The following is a 19,301-nucleotide window of genomic DNA, read 5'->3' as shown; positions in this document are numbered from 1 at the left end:
CTAGGTAGGTTGTCTCTCCTCTTTACCATCCCTGTGGAGGGAAAAGCCCTCTGATGCAACTATGTGAAGAAAGAGCTCCAAACTCCATTAGAACTCCAGATCATAGAATCCTTCTCCCAAAAGCCTCCTGCTTCTCGTGGGAGCAGGATTTTTATACTCTCATATCACCCCTCCCAATGGGGAGTGGCGCTCTTCCTTCCACACTAACATCACACAAACAGCAAAGTCTAGTGAGACATCTGTTACACTGAGGGCACTCATACCAGCTGAAGCCTCCAAATGTATGTTTGTGAAGGGCAGAAAATGGGCTCCCCCCAGGGGTGGATTGCAGGAAAATATCAGCCTGGGGGATTTTTTTCAAAACTGGCCCATGGAATACGTGACTCACTCGTGAGTTCTCTATGCAGCAGCTCGTGCTTCACCAGCTCCCAAAAGCACACCAAGTCAATCACTGAGAGGAATCATCATTTGACCTGAAACCTGGCAGAAATTAGACAAAAAATCTCCAACATAAATTTCATGTTTTTTCTAAATTAAGCAGAGGTCATCTTAGACCAAGGGTAAGCAAACTGAGCTGCAGGCCCATTTCCATCCATGCAATCAGCTGGGCCTCCAACAAATTTGGTTACATCTCTCATATATCCTGTATTCCTGGTCTGGTGTTAAAGTCTTTTGCTAGCCTGGTCTGGCAAACCAGTTACCAAGTAAAGAGACAACCATACTGCCAGCCAGTGGCTCATACACACAATTAGATACAGAAAAAGATGCGCACACAGACATTTGCTGTTGTGCCTGCTGCTTGTGTGCTCATTCAGTGAGTACCTCCTGCCCCAGCACTGCTGCATCATTATATAAAAGATGTTGTTTGTTGCCAGCCCTTCCTACCTGCAACAGCTCCCTACCTTTCCCCTTCTCACCCCTTCCTGGCGAACTCACGCTTTTCCACAGCCAGCTGCCCATCTCAGACCTCAGTCCTGCCGTCTCGGAGAGAAGCCTCACCAATGTTGCACAGCCATGAAAAAGTTCATTCACAGTATAGTCTTCTGAAGTATTACTATTTTTACATGCACTGCTGTGGTTCCAACCAGAAAACCCTGCAAAAAAGACACTTTCCTAGCATGTAGCCAGATGGACTCAGAACAAATGGGTATAGTGTGCTCGTGCTAGCAGTTGGAGATGGATCTGACGTCAGCACGGGTACATATACCCCCACAGGAAGTGAAGCACTTCAGTAATTTCCGTCTCCAAAGCAGTTTGGAGAGCCTGCACGCTCGCTGAGCGTGTTTTCCAATACTACTTTCTACTTACTAAATTTCTACAGAGCAACGAGCCCTGCACTCCTGCGGTGATATCCTCGGGTCCCTCCCCCAGTTGAGTTTCCCGGGGTGATTTCCGCGATCCCTCGGAGGTCTACGCCTCGGTCCGGTGGCCGAAGCACGGCAGGGATCTAGCCCCCGAGCGAGAAGGGCTCGGGCGTGGCTGAGAGGCGCCTCGGTCCCGGCGTGGACTTAGAGGCAGCGGGTGCATTTCCTCAAGCGCGGCGGTGAAGGTATTTCCCCTCTCCCCCCGCAGCTGGAGACCGCCCGGGTTCCAGCCGGGAAGCGCCGAGGATCAGGTAAGGCGTATATCTCTTACTTTTGGTCTCCGAGGTACGAGGATCGGCGGCATTGCCTGCATGCGGCACCGCCGCCGAGGTCGCCATTTTGTCGGCCTTGTTCAGGTATTGAGCGCCCATGATAGGCGCCTGTTGATGGGCGTATATTGCTGACCGCATATTATTGAGCGCATATTGTATATTATTAAGCGTATATTGCTGACTGCATATTACGGAGCGCGTATTGTATCTTATTGAATGTATATTGCTGACCGCATATTTTTGAGCGCATATTGTATATTATTGAGCGTATATTGTTGATCGCATATTATTGAACGCGTATTGTATATTATTGAATGTATATTGCTGACCGCATATTATTGAGCGCATATTGTATATTATTGAGCATATATTGCTGACCGCATATTATTGAGCGCATATTATATATTATTGTGCGTATATTGCTGACCGCATATTATTGAGCGCATATTATATATTATTGTGCGTATATTGCTGACTGCATATTATTGAGCGCATACTATTGAGCGTATATTGCTGACCGCATATTATTGAGCGCATATGGTATATTATTGAGCGCATATTATTGAGCGTATATTGCTGACCGCATATTATTGAGCGCCTATTGTTGAGCGCATATTATTATTGAGCGTTATTCTTGGCTGCATAAGCGCCGGCGCCCTGTATTCGCAATCCGCGATGGAACATTTAAACGCCCCGGCGTCTCCTGCGGTGGCGCCTCCTGACTCCGGCGTGAAAGCTCTCGGCCTCTGCTCAGCATGCCAGCTTAGAGCCCACGCAGAGCGAGGAGCCAGACTCCCTTTGTGCCAATGTGAGGAGGCCGTGGGAGCCTCGGGCCAGGACCAGTCTCAACCAAGGTTTGGTGATAGTTCCCCAGGGGCCACCCCGGATCTAGCGGGCAGTCTCGAACATCCAGGAATCCCGGGGGACCTAGTACCCCGACGGCTAGAGACAGCTTCCATTTCATGGGTGGATTTATTGAAGGGGATCCATGCCTTGTACAGATGCAGTCCGCTTCCCGTCCAGGCCCTGCGGCTGCTCCAGCTGACCCTGTCCCTGGACCCTCTCGTCCTTATCGTGGGCACCCGCCTCCGGACAGTCCGGCTCATGCGGACCCTGATGTCTCGAAGGACGAGTCCGAACCCCCCGAGCAGGAGGAACTTCCCTCGGGGATAGAGCTATATCGAAACTATGAGGCGGTTCTTTCCCAAGGAAGATCTCTCCGACCTGGTATCTCAGTGCCTGACGGAGTTGGCTATTCCAGCCCCAGCACTATGGAGGCAGCTACGCAGAACCCCGTGCTGGAAGGTCTTCGTCCTACAGCCGCCATTTTCCCTTCCTACAAGCAGCGCAACAACTGATAGATTTGGAGTGGACTGCGCCAGCGGCCTCTTTTAAAGGGGGTCGGGGCCCTGACGGGCATGTACCCCCTGGACCCGGCAATCAAGGATATGCTGGCGTGCCCTCAGGTGGACACCTTGGTTAGCGCTGTGGTTAAGCGCACTACCATTCCAGTTGAGGGGGGGGGGGGGGGGCGGCCCTCAAGCAGCCTCACGCAGCCCTCCGACCGGCGACTGGACGCCATCCTGAAACAGACCTTTGAGGGTGGAAGCTCTATCTTTGCGGATCGCACCTGCTGCACAGTGGTGACGCGTTCCTGTTTGGCACAGGTCAGGAACAATGCTCTGGCAGCAGACACGGAGTTCGCTCTCTCGTTCCTCACGGATGCTGCATCCGACCTAGTCCGTACAACAGCCAAGGGGGTCTCATCCTCAGTAGCAGCCAGGAGGCAGCTCTGGATACGGAACTGGTCAGCCGATGCTCCTTCTAAGACACGCCTCACCAGAATGCCCTTTAAGGGCTCTCTCCTGTTCGACAGCGACCTTGATAAACTGGCCAGCACATGGGGTGCCTCTCCAGTACCTCGACTGCCGGAAGACAGGTTCAAAAGGAACCAGCACGCCTTTCCAAGGCCATCCAGAGGCAGAAGCTCCCAACGCTTCATTCCCTATAGGACTCGCTATCAGGCACCTCGTCCTCAGGCCAGGAACCAGTCCTTTCGGACCAAGCAGAGCAAGAGGGGAGCCGGCTCGGGTTCGGGTCCCGGCCGCGCCTCCCAATGAGAATCAGCCGATCCATCCGGGGGACGGAGCCATAGGGGGCAGGTTAACCCTCTTCTACCCCAGATGGGTCGAGATAACGTCGGACCAGTGGGTCCTCACTATCATCCGAGAGGGATATTATCTGGACTTCCATCGCATCCCTCCAGACAGGTTTGTGGAATCCCCGTGTCCAATCCACAAGAAGGCAGCATTGGAAGCTACCCTGGCGAGGCTCCTGTCTTTGAAAGCCATAATCCCAGTACCTGCATGGGACATGGATTCTGGGCACTATTCCATTTATTTCATGGTACCCAAGAAAGAGGGCACTTTCCGGCCCGTATTGGACCTCAAGTCAGTCAACCGATACTTAAGGGTCCCGAGGTTTCGCATGGAAACTCTGCGCTCAGTCAAGACCGCAGTACAGCCAGGGGAGTTCCTCACGGCCTTAGACTTGTCAGAAACCTACCTGCATATCCCGATCCATTGGGATCATCAGCGCTACCTACGCTTCAAGGTTTTTGGGACGACACTTCCAATTCCAGGCTTTGCCCCTTCGGTTAGCAATGGCGCCGCGGACCTTCACCAAGGTGATCGTAGTGGTAGCAGCGGCGCTCAGACGGGAAGGAATCCTTGTCCATCCCTACCTAGACGATTGGCTGATCAGGGCGAAATCACGAGAGGAGAGCCATCGGGCAACCAACAGAGTGATCGCCCTTCTGGAAAGCCTGGGATGGGTCGTCAACCTAAGCAAGAGTTGCCTACAGCCTTCCCAATCACTGGAATACCTGGGAGTCCAGTTCGACACCCAGGCAGACGAAGTCAGTCTCACCGCCAAGAGAAGGTTAAAACTTCAGACGCATCTACGGTCCTTGATGGGAGCCAGCCGGCCCGTAGCTTGAGATTATCTGCAGGTTCTCGGCCTCATGGCATCCACCCTGGAAGTGGTACCCTGGGCAAGGGCCCATATGAGACCTCTACAAAGCACCCTGCTCTCTCGCTGGAGCCCCCACTTCCGGAATTACTCCGTGCATCTACCTCAACCAGCCAGAGTGCGGACCCAGTTACGGTGGTGGTTGCAGTCCATCCACACGAGCAGGGGGTCGAAGATGTCCTCCCCCACTTGGATTCTGCTCACCACAGATGCCAGCCTGAGCGGATGGGGAGCACACTACGAAGAACTCACCGCCCAAGGGCGGTGGAACAGAGAAGAAGCAGGGTGGAACATCAACCGTCTAGAAGCACGGGCAGTCCGGTTAGCCTGCCTGCAATTTGCTCACAGATTGCGGAACAGGGCAGTCAGAGTGATGTCCGACAATGCCACCACGGTGGCATACATCAACCGTCAGGGCGGAACCAGAAGCCGACAGGTGTCCCTAGAGATAGCCCCGCTGATGGCGTGGGCAGAGGCGAACCTCCAGGACATCTCTGCCGTCCACAATGCCGGAAGGGACAATACCGCAGCAGACTTTCTCAGCAGGGAAAGCCTAAATCCGGGAGAATGGCAGCTGTCCCCCACAGCCTTCCAGATGATTGTGGATCAGTGGGGGATTCCGGACATGGACCTACTAGCGGACAGGTCCAATGCTCAAGTACCCAGATACTTCAGCCGCAAGCGAGATCCGTTCTCTCACGGGATCGACGCCCTGGTTCAGCCATGGCCTCCAGGGACCCTGCTATACGCTTTTCCTCTGTGGCCCCTGCTGGGTGCCCTTATACACAAGATTCAGAAGCACAAGGGCCTAGTTCTTCTAGTGGCACCAGACTGGCCAAGAAGACCCTGGTACGCGGACATGAGAAGACTACTGGCAGGGGAGCCCATTCCCCTGCCTCCTCTCAGGGACCTGCTACGTCAGGGTCCCATCCTCCACGAGGATCCGGCTCAATTCTTTCTTATGGTCTGGCCATTGAGAGGGCTAGACTGAAGAAAAGAGGTTACTCGGAGCCGGTGATAGATACACTCCTCCGAGCTCGCAAGTTTTCCACATCCCTCACCTACGTAAGGATCTGGAGAGTATTTGAAGCCTGGTGCGACACTCATGGCTCCAATCCACATGCGACTACTATCCCTATTGTTTTGGATTTCCTGCAGGATGGGCTTCAGAAGGGTCTCTCCCTCAGCTCCATCAAGGTCCAGGTGGCTGCGCTGTCTTGCTACGGTCCCCGGAGGGATGGCAAGACTATTGCCACGCACCCAGATGTTTCCCGCTTCCTGAAAGGAGTCAAGCACATTCGTCCGCCACTGAAGTGGCCAGTGCCCCTGTGGAACCTCAACATAGTTTTGGATTTCCTCGCGGGATCCACCTTCAGACCCCTTCGGGGCCTGTCTCTCCGTTCTCTAACTTTGAAGATGGTGTTTTTGCTGGCTGTGTGTTCAGCACGCCGCATTTCGGAACTACAAGCGCTGTCCTGCCGTGATCCCTTTCTTAGAATCACTCCAGAGGCTATCCATCTTCGCACGGTTCCATCCTTCTTGCCTAAGGTAGCCTCACAATTTCACCTAAACCAGACCATATCCTTGCCAACCACGGCGGGTCTGAAGAAATCAGAAGAAGGGCGTTTGCTACGCCATCTCGACATCGGCAGATTGTTGCCCAGATATCTCGAAATGACAGAAGCCGTACGAAAGACGGACCATCTGTTCGTCCTGCACAGCGGGAAGAAACAAGGAGAAGCGGCTTCTCGGCCCACCATCGCCCGCTGGATTAAAGAAGTTATCAGAGCGGCCTACGTAGAGGCCGGGAAGTCACCGCCTCTACAAGTCAAGGCTCATTCTACTAGAGCCCAAGCAGCATCTTGGGCAGAATCTAGGATGCTGTCGCCTGCAGAAATATGTAAAGCGGCGACATGGTCCTCCCTCCATACCTTCTCCAGGTTCTACCGTCTGGATGTCCAGGCCAGGGAGGACACAGCATTTGCAAGGGCAGTCCTACGCGGTCCTCAGGCAGCCTCCCACCCACTTCGGGAGTAGCTTTTGTACATCCCACTTGTTCTGAGTCCATCTGGCTACACGCTAGGAAATGTTGAGATTACTTACCTGATAATCTCGTTTTCCTTAGTGTAGACAGATGGACTCAGCATCCCGCCCGGCTACCGGTATACATGGGTTTCACCGATTCAAGGTAAGCCATGTCATTTTCTTACATAAGAGCGTCCCCTTTGCCAGGTGTCGACGCCTTCCGGTTGGGAACGCTGGCGGTCTCCAGCTACTATCAATCGGTATGGGGAATCCTGTTTCACTATTTATTTGATCGTCAGTACACATATATCCATAACAGCTTTTGCAAGGAAGGTTACTGAAGTGCTTCACTTCCTGTGGGGGTATATGTACCCGTGCTGACGTCAGATCCATCTCCAACTGCTAGCACGAGCACACTATACCCATTTGTTCTGAGTCCATCTGTCTACACTAAGGAAAACGAGATTAATCAGGTAAGTAATCTCAACATTGGAGCTCATATGTTATTAGGCTTATTGTAACATGCACTGGTCCCCAGAAAGCCAAAAGTAAACTAGATTACAATATAGTAAACCTCCCATACCAAAAAAAGCACTAACTGCCCAACACTCAAATAGTAACAACTCTACCTATGACATGGCAACACTGCAAATATTACACCTGGAAAACAGGACAAGCCAAACTGCTACAGAAGCTACACCCTAACACAGAGCTTTCCAAACTTTTCATGTTGGTGACACACTTTTTAGACTAGCATAATTTTACGACACATTAATTCAGTCTACTAGCAAACCAGAGGTTAAAGGTTAAACGAACAAAACGTATTTCGACAATTTATGTATGTTTCTTTAAATATATACATACATTTTTGTGGATTACATAAAGCTTACACCCACACTGACCCCATTCATTCTCACACCGCTCCCTCCCCACCCCCCAGGCATGCACACATTCATTCTCACACACACACATACACAGACCCCCAGGCAGGCAGGCACTAATTTATTCTCTCACACACATACACCACACACAGGCAGGCACCTATTCTCAGACAGACAGACCCCAGGAAGACACCCATACGTTCTCTTACACAGATACAGCCTCAGGTAGGCACCCATGCATTCACACATATACACACCCCCAGGCATACTCCTATTCATACACTTCCACGCACTGAAGGCAGACCCCCCCTCTTTTTCTTTTGCCAGCAACCTCAGAGCCTCTCTCATTCCTCTGCTACTGCTGTCACTGCTGCCATGTGGATATTAGGGGAGGTGCTGATTGCTGCTACTGGTACTGAAGCCCGTTCTGCTCCCTCCTCTGTGCAGGCCCCACAGTATTAAATATTTGTGGGCTTCTACTTCCTCCATGCCGATCTCGTACATGGCGAGGTCGGCATAGAGAAAGTGCTACTCTTGCACATTCCCCAAAGATAACATATGCCAATCACTAAAAAGTATTTTCTTTACCTTTGCTGTCTGATCTTAGTTTCTAATCGGTTGGTCACAGGCTTTTTTTTTCCACCTTCCCTTTCTTGTTTTTTTTGCCTATTCCTTTTACAGGGTATTTTTTTTCTATTTCTTTTCTCTCCATTTGTCTTCTTCCCTCAAACACACACACTCAGGTTCTCGTTCTCACATTGGCCCTGCTACCGGGTTTCCTCCTCTTCTTGAGCCGCTGCGACGTGGAATCCGCAGTGGCCCTGCATACCAGGTTTCCTCCTCTTCTTGAGTCCACTGTGACATGGGATCCGTAGTGGTCTTGCTACTGGGTTTCCTCCTCTTCTCAAGCCGCTGCCACGTGCGATCCACAGCGGCCCTGCTACTGGGTTTCCTCCTCTCTCGAGCCGCTGTGTGACATGGGATCCGCAGTGGTCTTGCTACTGGGTTTCCTCCTCTTCTTGAGCCGCTGAGATGTGGGATCCGCAGCGGCCCTGCTACCGGGTTTTCCTCCTCTTCTTGGGCCACCACGACGTGGGAATATGCAGCGGCCCTCTTCCTTCCCTGCCCACACGGTTCCAGCAACGTTTTTCTTCTGGGGCTGCACAGGCAGGAAGGACAAGGCGTGAACGTGACCCTGTTCTTCGGGACGTGGTGAGGCCCCACCGATCTTCCTGCTATAGTTCTCTGTTTCCGCTGGCCCTGCTGCTAATTGGACCAGGCGACACACCTTCACACTGCAGGTGACACACTAATGTGTCGCAACACACAGTTTGGAAAGCTCTGCCCTAACAGAATACCTCACTGCAGTCTGGCACAGCCAGAATACACACAGATCTCACTAAGTACAGAATAAAGAGACCATAAAGTATAAATAGAAATGTGCAGATACAAACTGAACTGAAAACCACAAGAAGCCAACTCTGTATGCAGTGCAACAATGGATAAACAAACATCACCATTCCTCATAAAAAATAATAAAATAACATATAATAGTAAAACCATACAAAAATGAACAAATCTTTCAAAACCACTGATGACTAGAACATTCAATAATTAAAACCTCATTGGGAAATTTTTAAAATATTTCCCAAACACCATAAAATATTTCAAAACATCAGACATATCAAACAACTAAGAAGGAAAAAAAAATCCACTACTCTCCATAGCTAGGAACTTTTGATTCCAATCACTATAAAGTATAATAGACAAAACTGAACTGGAAACTGCAATAAGCCAGACACTGTATATGAAAAACAGAACATTATCATTCATCATAAAACATCAAACAATAAAACCAAGAAATATAATAGTAAAATTATACTAAAAAAATGAACAAATATTTCAAAATAGCTAAGGAATAGAATATCTATTAATTAAAAATTCAAATGTTTTAAAATTTGTATTATTTTGAAATATGTTTTTGGTATATGAGAGATACCTCAAATAACACCCAACAATTAGAAATAGTAAGGATTTTAAAATCCCATACTCTTCATACCTTTGATTTCCAATCATTCTAACATTGTGGACTCGCAGGAGAAAAGGGGTGCACAAACTTTCTCCTCTCTGACACAGAGGGAGACAGAACCATCCTCCCTCTCTCTCACACACCACATGCAGACAGATTAAAACCAAGCTCCCTCTCTCACACAGGCAGGCAGACAGACACACAGAATCATGCTCCCTTTCTCACACATGGGCCGATACAGTAAAGCGCGACCATGGTTACCCGGTTTTTAACCCGCTTGGATGCACGTTTTGGACGCATAGGCGTACCCGTGATTCAGTATCTGCTTTTATGCATCTTTACCGCTTGCCGAAAGGACGCGTATCCCTTTCCGCCCGCCGCATTGTATATGACATGTTAATGATCAGATTAGCTATTCCCTCCAATACAGTAACATGTGCCCAAATTATCGCCCTGTTAACCAGCTTATTTACCACGTCTTTAACCTGAATATTTACCGCCTACTCTGTCCCTGGCGTTAGTGTGGTGTTCAGTCAGCTTCGTATCCCGGACAGCGCCATGGACAGACAACATGTACATACTGGCTCTGGTGATATTTTTCATTCAGTTGAGAAGCAGAATGAGAAATGCTCGATTGACAAATGCTGGCAGATTGGAGAGGCGAACAGGGGAGCCCAGCAGCAAGGGGAACCCATCTGACCGGAGAACCCAGCAGCAAGACCGGAGGAGGTATGTGTTCTGTTTCGGTTCAACTATACCATCCATCTCTGGGCTTCTCTGAGGCTCCGGACATGGATGCCTCTACGGACACCGGAGAGATAGGCGTTCCTGAGGCTCCAGGGTCCAGCGGAGACATGGACGCCCATACAGACGCCTGTATGGAGCCATCCTCCTGCATCTAGAATAAGGCTGTAGTAGACGCTGAAATAAATAAGAACACATAGCTGAGAATACAAACTTGAGAATACACAATGTTGCAGATCCATGTATGTACTGTTAAATAATTTTTATGTGCTGCCAGTCAACTGTATACCCGAGAATCCACAATGTTGCATATCCATGTATGTGTTGTTAAACGATTTTATATGTGTTCATCTATTAATTTGAATTTCGTGTTGCCTCTGTTGTATTCCATGCAAGCAGAGCACCGTGCCATTGGCAGGCCAGGCCATCAGCAGGCCAGGACGTTTTCATTCGCACACGGACAACTCTGTTTGGCATGTGTGAGCGAGATGTTGTCCAAACCTACCGGTGAGCTCACGGGCAATCTTGTTCCTCTATGAAGATCTGCGCTGCGACCTAGACCGCCAGGCCAATCGCCACCATGCTGTGCCAGGGTTGACTAAACTTCTCGGTGCCTTAAATGTTTTTGGTACCGGAAGTTTTCAAAACCTGTGAGTGTCGTTGCAGGTATGATGCAGGCCTCCATTCACGGCATCTGTCACAGGTGTTGAAGGCCATGATGAAGCGGATGAGGAAGTACATCGTCTATCCTACGGATCCAGCTGAGCTGCAACAGATCCGCAGTGGGTTCATGGGTATTGCGGGGATGCCGAACGTGTTGGGTGCTATCGACTGCACTCATATTGCGTTTACCCCAAAGTCGGAGGAAGAGAGTGCGTTTCCGGAATCGCAAGCACATCCATTCCATGAATGTGCAAGTGGTTTGCGATGCACACCTTCGGATTCTAAATGTTGTAGCGAAGTATCCTGGGAGCTGCCATGACGCCTACATTCTCGCACATTCATCTCTGGGGACACAATTCCCAGAGGGAAAGTACGGTGAAGGTTGGCTTCTTGGTAAGTGACAATGGTTACTGCCTGGGATGTCATGTGTTCAGGTCTGGGGATGATCGGTATACAGTTATGTTTATGATGTTATGTTTATGATGTTTGGTGCTGCGAAGTGGTTTTTGATGCAATCCGGATTATTGACCTATAGGTGATGGCGGCTATGGCCTGTAAGCCCTGATTGCTAACTCACTCAAGTCCCCATGCACAGCCACCGCAAAATGATACAGTGAGGCTCATGGCAGCACCAGAAATGTGATTGAGCGCACTTTTGGAGTTCTGAAGGGCCGTTTCCAATGTCTGGATCGCCTCAGGGGGTAGCCACAGTGCCGAAAAGATGGTGAGCATAATTGTTGCCTGCAGCATGCTACACAACATTTGTCGAGAATTTGGTGTGGATGCAGAGGGTAAGCTGAAACCTTGCCGCCAGATCTGCCTATGGAACTGGCAGCTGAAGCGGACAAACACTACATGGGATCATGAAGTCTGACGAAGGATCATCGAAAGTTATTTCTCTTGTAAGTTATTAAATGTCATACATTTGTTTTCCTAACTGCTCTTATTCTGTCTTATAGCACCACTCCTGTCTCCAGGGCCACATACAACTGCTCTTATTCAGTCTTATAGCACCACTCCTGTCTCCAGGGTCCCATACTGATGTGGTGCTTTCATGTAGTTCATTGCTGTGATTTATTGTAGATTTTAATCATTTCTCTACCTGTACGGCCTATTTACTCTTCTTGTTTTGTTTCAGAAGCTGAGATGCATCTATTTTAAGAATTCACCCTCAGAACAGCACATATCACAGCAAGATGACCCCTCCATCAAACCCTTTACAATTCACAAAGGTTTTCATTCTATCCATATTTTTTAATGGTATTTGTTGAGGTATGAAATGTAAAAATGTTACAACTTTGTCAACCCATTGAAACCTAATTTTATTTCTTTCCTCTTGTATGGACATCTAGGCCCTTTCCAGCGATCGAAATATTATTCATTGTCTTCTGTTTATTAGGATTTTTCTTGAAGTATGAAATCTAAAAACTTTGTCAACCCATTGTAACCTAGTTTTCTTTCTTGCTTCTTGTATGAACATCTATGCCTTTTCAAGCTACCGAAATATTAACAATAGTCTAGGGTTTTTAATGGTTGAATTTCGATCCCTTGATGTGTTAAATCGATATAAAGTTTATAAACAGTTTACCGACATTTATTTTTCCTTGTATGAATATGAAAGCTTTCCCAGCAATATAAAAACATAATTCTCCTGGCGTGTAGCCAGATGGACTCAGAACGAATGGGATAGTATCCGCGTGCTAGCAGTGGAGACGGATCTGACGTCAGCACGGGGGTATATATATCCCCACAAGAAGCGTAGCAACTCAGTAATTTCCGTCTCCAAAGCAGTTTGGAGTGCATGCACGCTAGTCGAGTGTGCTTTCCAAGACTACTTTAATCTTTTTCTCTTTTCTTATAATTCTAGATTCTACTTTCTACTTTCTGTGAAAATATCGAGCCCCGCGCTCCTGCGGTGATACCCGAAGGTCACTCCCCCAGTTGAGCTGCCCGGGGTGATTCCCATGATCCCCCGGAGGTGAAGTCCTCGGTCCGGCCGAAGCGTGGACGAGGCAGCGGGTGCATATCCTCAAACGCGGTGGTGAAGGTAGTTGCCCCAGTTGAGCTGCCCGGGGTGATTCCCGTGATCCCCCCGGAGGTGAAGTCCTCGGTCCGGCTGAAGCGTGGACGAGGCAGCGGGTGCATATCCTCAAACGCGGTGGTGAAGGTAGTTGCCCACTCTCCCCGCAGCCGGAGACCACCTGGGTTCCAACCGAGAGGCGCCGAGATTCAGGTGAGGTGTACATCTCGTTGTGCGGGTCTCCAAAGGACCAGAGGATCGGCGGCGTAGCACGCCAAGGAGGGCGCCATTTTGTGGGCCTCGTTCAGGTAGGGCGCCGGTAATCGGCGCAGGTTTATTCCTCCTTGTGCGTATATGGCTTTATTGTTGTGAGCATTTCCACTGAGCGTGTATTGCTAACCGCCGGTTACCGAAAGGTATTGCTACACCGCCTGTTGCTGAGAGCATATTGAATGCTATTGAGCGTATATTGCTAACCGCATATTGCTGAAAGCCTATTGAACGCTATTGAGCGTGTATTGCTAACCGCATATTGCTGAAAGCCTATTGAATGCTATTGAGCGTATATTGCTAACCACAGTGCTGAAAGCCTATTGAATGCTATTGCGAGTATATTGCTAACCGCATATTGCGGAACGCCTATTGAATGCTATTGAGCATATATTGCTAACTGCATATTGATGAAAGCCTATTGAATGCTATTGCGAGTATATTACTAACCGCATATTGCTGAACGCCTATTGAATGCTATTGAGCGTATATTACTAACTGCATATTGCTGAAAGCCTATTGAGAGCCATAGTGCGTGTATTGCTTACGGCATATTGCTGAGTGCATATTGCATACATTTGGGCTGTTTTCTTGGCCGCCTATTGCTGAGAGCATATTATTATTATTGTGCGCCTGTTGTATTAAGCGCCTATTGCTGCCGCATATTATTATTATTGTGCGCCTGTTGTATTAAGCGCCTATTGCTGCCGCATATTGTTATTATTGTGCGCCTGTTGTATTAAGTGCCCATTGCTGCCGCATATTATTATTATTGCGCGCCTGTTGTATTAAGCATTCGGCACATATTTTTCAATGGATCAGAACGCAGCAGCGTCTTCAGCGACGGCGCCGCCTGCTTCAGGCATTAAAGCCCTTGGCCTCTGCTCTGCATGCCAGCTGAGGGCCACGCGCAGTGAAGAGCCAAACTCCCTATGTGCCCAATGTGAGGAGGCCGTTGGACCCTTAGGCCAGGACCGGTCTCAGCCACGATTTGTTGACAGTTCCCCAGGGGCTACCCCGGATTTAGGGGGCAGTCTCGACCAATCAGGAATCCCGGGGGATCTTGTACCCCGGCGATTAGAGGCTGCTTCGATTTCCTGGGTGGATCTCTTTAAGGGGATTCATGCCTTCGTACAGATGCAAACGGCTTCCCGTCCAGGCCCTGTGGTTCCTGCTGTTCCTGTGGTTCCTGCGGTGGCTGCGACTGCGGCGGTGGTGGCTCCTGCGGATCCTGTTCCTGAACCCTCACGCCCTTATCGCGAGCGGGACCTCCCGCCACTGGACAGTCCGGATCAGTCAGACCAGGAGGTCTCACCGGATGAGTCCGAACTTCCGGACGAGGGGGACCTTCCCCCTGGGATTGAGCCATATAGAACCATGAGGCGGTTCTTCCCTAAAGAGGATCTCTCCGACCTGGTGTCTCAGTGTCTGGCAGAATTAGATATTACGGGTCCCAGCGCTTCGGTGCCCTCCGCGCAGAACCCCCTGCTGGAAGGTCTTCGTCCTACAGCCCGCCATTTTCCATTCTTACAAGCGGCCCAACAACTGATAGATTTAGAATGGGCGGCACCAGCGGCTTCTTTCAAAGGGGGCCGGGCTCTGACGAGCATGTACCCCTTGGCACCGGCTATTCAGGACCTGCTAGCGTGCCCTCAGGTGGACATCTTGATTAGCGCTGTGGTCAAGTGCACCACCATTCCAGTTGAAGGGGGGACGACCCTCAGGAAGCCTCATGACCGGCGACTGGACGCCATTCTGAAACAGACCTTTGAGGTGGCAGCTCTATCTTTGCGGATTGCAACTTGTTGCACAGTGGTGACGCGTGCCTGTTTGTCACAGGTTAGAAACAACGCTCCAGCGGCAGACATGGAGTCAGCTCTTTCATTCCTCATGGATGCTGCATCTGACCTGGTACGGACAACTGCTAAGGGGATTTCATCCTCAGTAGCTGCCAGGAGGCAGCTCTGGATCCGGAGATGGTCAGCTGATGCGCCTTCCAAGACACCCCTCACCAGATTGCCCTTTAAGGGCTCTTTCCTATTTGGCAGCGACCTTGATAAACTGGCCAGTACATGGGGTGCCTCTCCAGTGCCCAGACTACCGGAAGATCGGTTCAGAAGGGGCCAACGTGCCTTTCCAAGGCCCTCCAGGGGCAGGAGTTCCCAGCGCTTTGTTCCTTACAGGGGTCGCTACCAGGCACCGCGCCCTCAGGCCAGGAATCAGTCCTTTCGGACCAAGCAGCGCAAGAGGGGAGCAGGCCCGGGCTCGGGTCCCGGCCGCGCCTCACAATGAGAATCCACCGATTCATCTGGGGGACGGAGCCATAGGGGGCAGGTTAACCCTCTTCTACCCCAGATGGGTCGAGATTACGTTGGACCAGTGGGTCCTCGCCATTATCCGGGAGGGATATTATCTGGACTTTCATCATCTCCCTCCGGACAAGTTTGTGGAATCCTCCTATCCCATACACAAGAAGGCAGCATTGGAAGCTACCCTGGCGAGGCTCCTGTCCTTGAATGCCATCATCCCAGTACCTGCCTGGGAAGTGAATTCTGGACACTATTCCATTTATTTCATGGTACCCAAGAAAGGGGGCACCTTTCAGCCTGTGCTGGACCTCAAGTCAGTCAATCGATACTTACGGGTCCCGAGGTTTCGCATGGAGACTCTGCGCTCCGTCAAGGCTGCAGTACAGCCAGGGGAATTCCTCACGGCATTGGACCTGTCAGAGGCATACCTGCATATCCCGATCCATCAGGATCATCAGCGCTACCTACGCTTCAAGGTTCTGGGACACCACTTCCAATTCCGGGCTCTGCCCTTCGGGTTGGCCACGTCACCACGGACATTCACCAAGGTGGTCGTAGTGGTAGCAGCAGCACTCAGAAGGGAAGGAATTCTGGTCCATCCCTACCTAGACGACTGGCTGATCCGGGCGAAATCTCGAGAGGAGAGCCTTCGGACGACCGACAGAGTAATCGCCCTTCTGGAAAGCTTGGGCTGGGTGATCAACCTCAGCAAGAGCTGCCTACAGCCTTCCCAGTCTCTGGAATACCTGGGAGTACAGTTCAACACCTGGGCAGACACAGTCAGTCTCACTACCAAGAGAAAGTTGAAACTTCAGCAGCGTATCCAGTATTTGATGGAAGCCAGTCGTCCCGTAGCCTGGGATTATCTGCAGGTTCTTGGTCTCAAGGCATCCACCCTGGAAGTGGTGCCTTGGGCGAGGGCCCATATGAGACCTCTACAACACTCCCTGCTCTCTCGCTGGAGCCCCCATCTACGGAACTATTCCACGCACCTGCATCTACCAGCCAGAGTGCAGACCCAGTTGCGGTGGTGGTTGCAGTCAACCACATGAGCAGGGGGTCGAAGATGTCTTCACCCATGTGGACTTTGCTCACCACAGATGCCAGCCTGAGCGGCTGGGGAGCACACTGCGAATAACTCACCGCACAAGGGCGGTGGAACAAGGAAGAGTCAGCGTGGAACATCAACCGTCTAGAGGCCCGGGCAGTCCGATTGGCATGCCTTCGATTTGCTCACAGGCTGAAGAACAGAGCAGTCAGAGTGATGTCCGACAACGCCACTACGGTGGCATACATCAACCGTCAGGGCGGAACCAGAAGCAGACAAGTATCTCTGGAGATCGCCCCACTGATGGCTTGGGCAGAGGCGAATCTGCAGTACATCTCCACCGTACACATTGCCGGGAAGGACAATACCACAGCAGACTTCCTCAGCAGAGAAAGCCTAAATCCGGGAGAGTGGCAGCTGTCACCCACAGCCTTCCAGATGATTGTGGATCACTGGGGGATTCCTGACATGGATTTACTGGCGGACAAGTCCAATGCTCAGGTACCCAGATACTTCAGCCGCAAGCGCGACCCGTTCTCACACGGAATCGATGCCCTAGTTCAGCCATGGCCTCCTGGGACTCTGCTATACGCCTTTCCTCTGTGGCCTCTGCTGGGCGCCATTATCCACAAGATTCAGAATCACCGGGGCCTAGTTCTTCTAGTGGCACCAGACTGGCCAAGAAGACCCTGGTACGCAGACATGAGAAGACTACTGGCAGGGGAGCCTCTTCCCCTGCCTCCTCTCTGGGACCTTCTACGTCAAGGTCCCATCCTCCACGAGGATCCAGCTCAATTCTCTCTTATGGTCTGGCCCTTGAGAGGGCTAGACTGAAGAAAAGAGGTTACTCGGAGCCCGTGATTGATACACTCCTCCGAGCTCGCAAGTTTTCCACATCCCTCACCTACGTTCGCATCTGGAGGGTATTCGAAGCTTGGTGCGACACTTATGGCACCAATCCACATGCGACCACAATCCCTATTGTGTTGGATTTCCTGCAGGATGGACTTCAGAAGGGTCTCTCCCTCAGCTCCATCAAGGTTCAGGTGGCTGCGCTGTCTTGCTATGGTCCCAGGAGGGATGGCAAGACCATCGCCAAGCACCCAGATGTTTCTCGTTTCCTGCAAGGAGTCAAGCATATTCGGCCGCCACTAAAGTGGCCTGTGCCTTTGTGGAACCTCAACTTTGTTTTGGATTTCCTCGCGGGGTCCACCTTCAGACCCCTTTGGGGCCTATCTCTCCGTTCTCTAACCTTGAAGATGGTGTTCTTGCTGGCTGTATGTTCAGCCCGCCGCATCTCAGAGCTACAAGCACTGTCCTGCCATGATCCATTTCTCAGAATCACTCCGGAAGCTATCCATCTTCGGACGGTCCCCTCCTTTCTACCGAAAGTGGTTTCACAGTTTCATCTTAACCAAACCATATCCCTGCCGACCACGGCGGGTTTGAAGAAATCTGAATAAGGGCGTTTATTACGCCATCTCGACATTGGCAGATTGCTGCCCAGATATTTGGAAGTGACACAACACTTACGAAAGACGGACCATCTATTCGTCCTGCACAGCGGGAAGAAGCAAGGTGAAGCGGCCTCGCGGCCCACCATCGCACGCTGGATTAAAGAAGTTATCAGAGCAGCTTACGTAGAAGCCGGGAAGTCTCCACCTCTACAAGTCAAGGCTCAATCTACCAGAGCACAAGCGACTTCCTGGGCATTCAGCCCAGGATGCTGTCGCCTGCAGAAATCTGTAAAGCGGCGACGTGGTCCTCCCTCCATACCTTCTCCAGATTCTACCGTCTGGATGTCCAGGCCAGGGAGGACTCAGCATTTGCGAGGGCGGTACTACATGGTCCTCAGGCAGCCTCCCGCCCAGGCTGGGAGTAAAGCTTTTGTACATCCCATTCGTTCTGAGTCCATCTGGCTACACGCCAGGAAATGTTGAGATTACTACCTGATAATCTCCTTTTCCTTAGTGTAGACAGATGGACTCAGCATCCCGCCCAGCTGCCTGTGTACATGGGTTTCACTGATTCAAGGTAAGCCATGTCTTCTGTTCCATAAGAGCGTACACTCTACCTGGTGTTAACACCTTCCGGTTGTGAATGCTGGCGGTCTCCAGCTACTGTCAATCGGTCAGGGGAATCCTGTTTTCACTTTTTACTGAGCGTCAGTACACATTTCCATAATAGCTTTTGCAAGGAAGATTACTGAGTTGCTATGCTTCCTGTGGGGATATATATACACCCGTGCTGACGTCAGATCCGTCTCCAACTGCTAGCACGCGGATACTATCCCATTCGTTCTGAGTCCATCTGTCTACACTAAGGAAAAGGAGATTATCAGGTAGTAATCTCAACATTGTGTTCTGTTTTTTAAGGTTCCATTTACATTTCGTGAAGTATAACATCAATAATGTGTGTCTACCCATTGTATACAACATTCTTGTCTTTCCCTGTCTTTTATATGCTTGCATGTGGAGCGCCCCTCCAGCGCCAAGGATTCCACCCCTCCCCCCCCCCCCAGGATCTACTCTTGCCATCTGTGCCTTCATACCAGAGCTAGGGGATGGGGTGACATCGACATTGATGTTATGAACACGGTATGTCCCCCTGCCAACCACAATAATGCTCTTATTCCCCCGTACTGCA

At 50.6% G+C, this 19,301-nt stretch overlaps 1 protein-coding gene across 1 annotated transcript in view; it reads left to right on the top strand.

The window, feature by feature from the left end:
* The window catches only part of ATF1 (activating transcription factor 1), a 318,756-nt gene extending 307,192 nt beyond the window's left edge, over positions 1–11,564 (top strand). The window contains exon 7 of the mRNA XM_029594979.1: positions 11,544–11,564. Coding sequence (XP_029450839.1) covers positions 11,544–11,547 — 4 coding nt within the window. The 3' untranslated portion in view covers positions 11,548–11,564. The remainder of the gene's footprint in view (positions 1–11,543) is intronic.
* Positions 11,565–19,301: the final 7,737 nt, after the last annotated feature.

This window comes from Rhinatrema bivittatum, chromosome 3, assembly GCF_901001135.1.
Source record: "Rhinatrema bivittatum chromosome 3, aRhiBiv1.1, whole genome shotgun sequence".
Lineage (NCBI taxonomy): Eukaryota > Metazoa > Chordata > Amphibia > Gymnophiona > Rhinatrematidae > Rhinatrema > Rhinatrema bivittatum.
The sequence above is the reverse complement of the archived record's forward strand: the minus strand, read 5'-3'. Positions and strand labels throughout refer to the sequence as shown.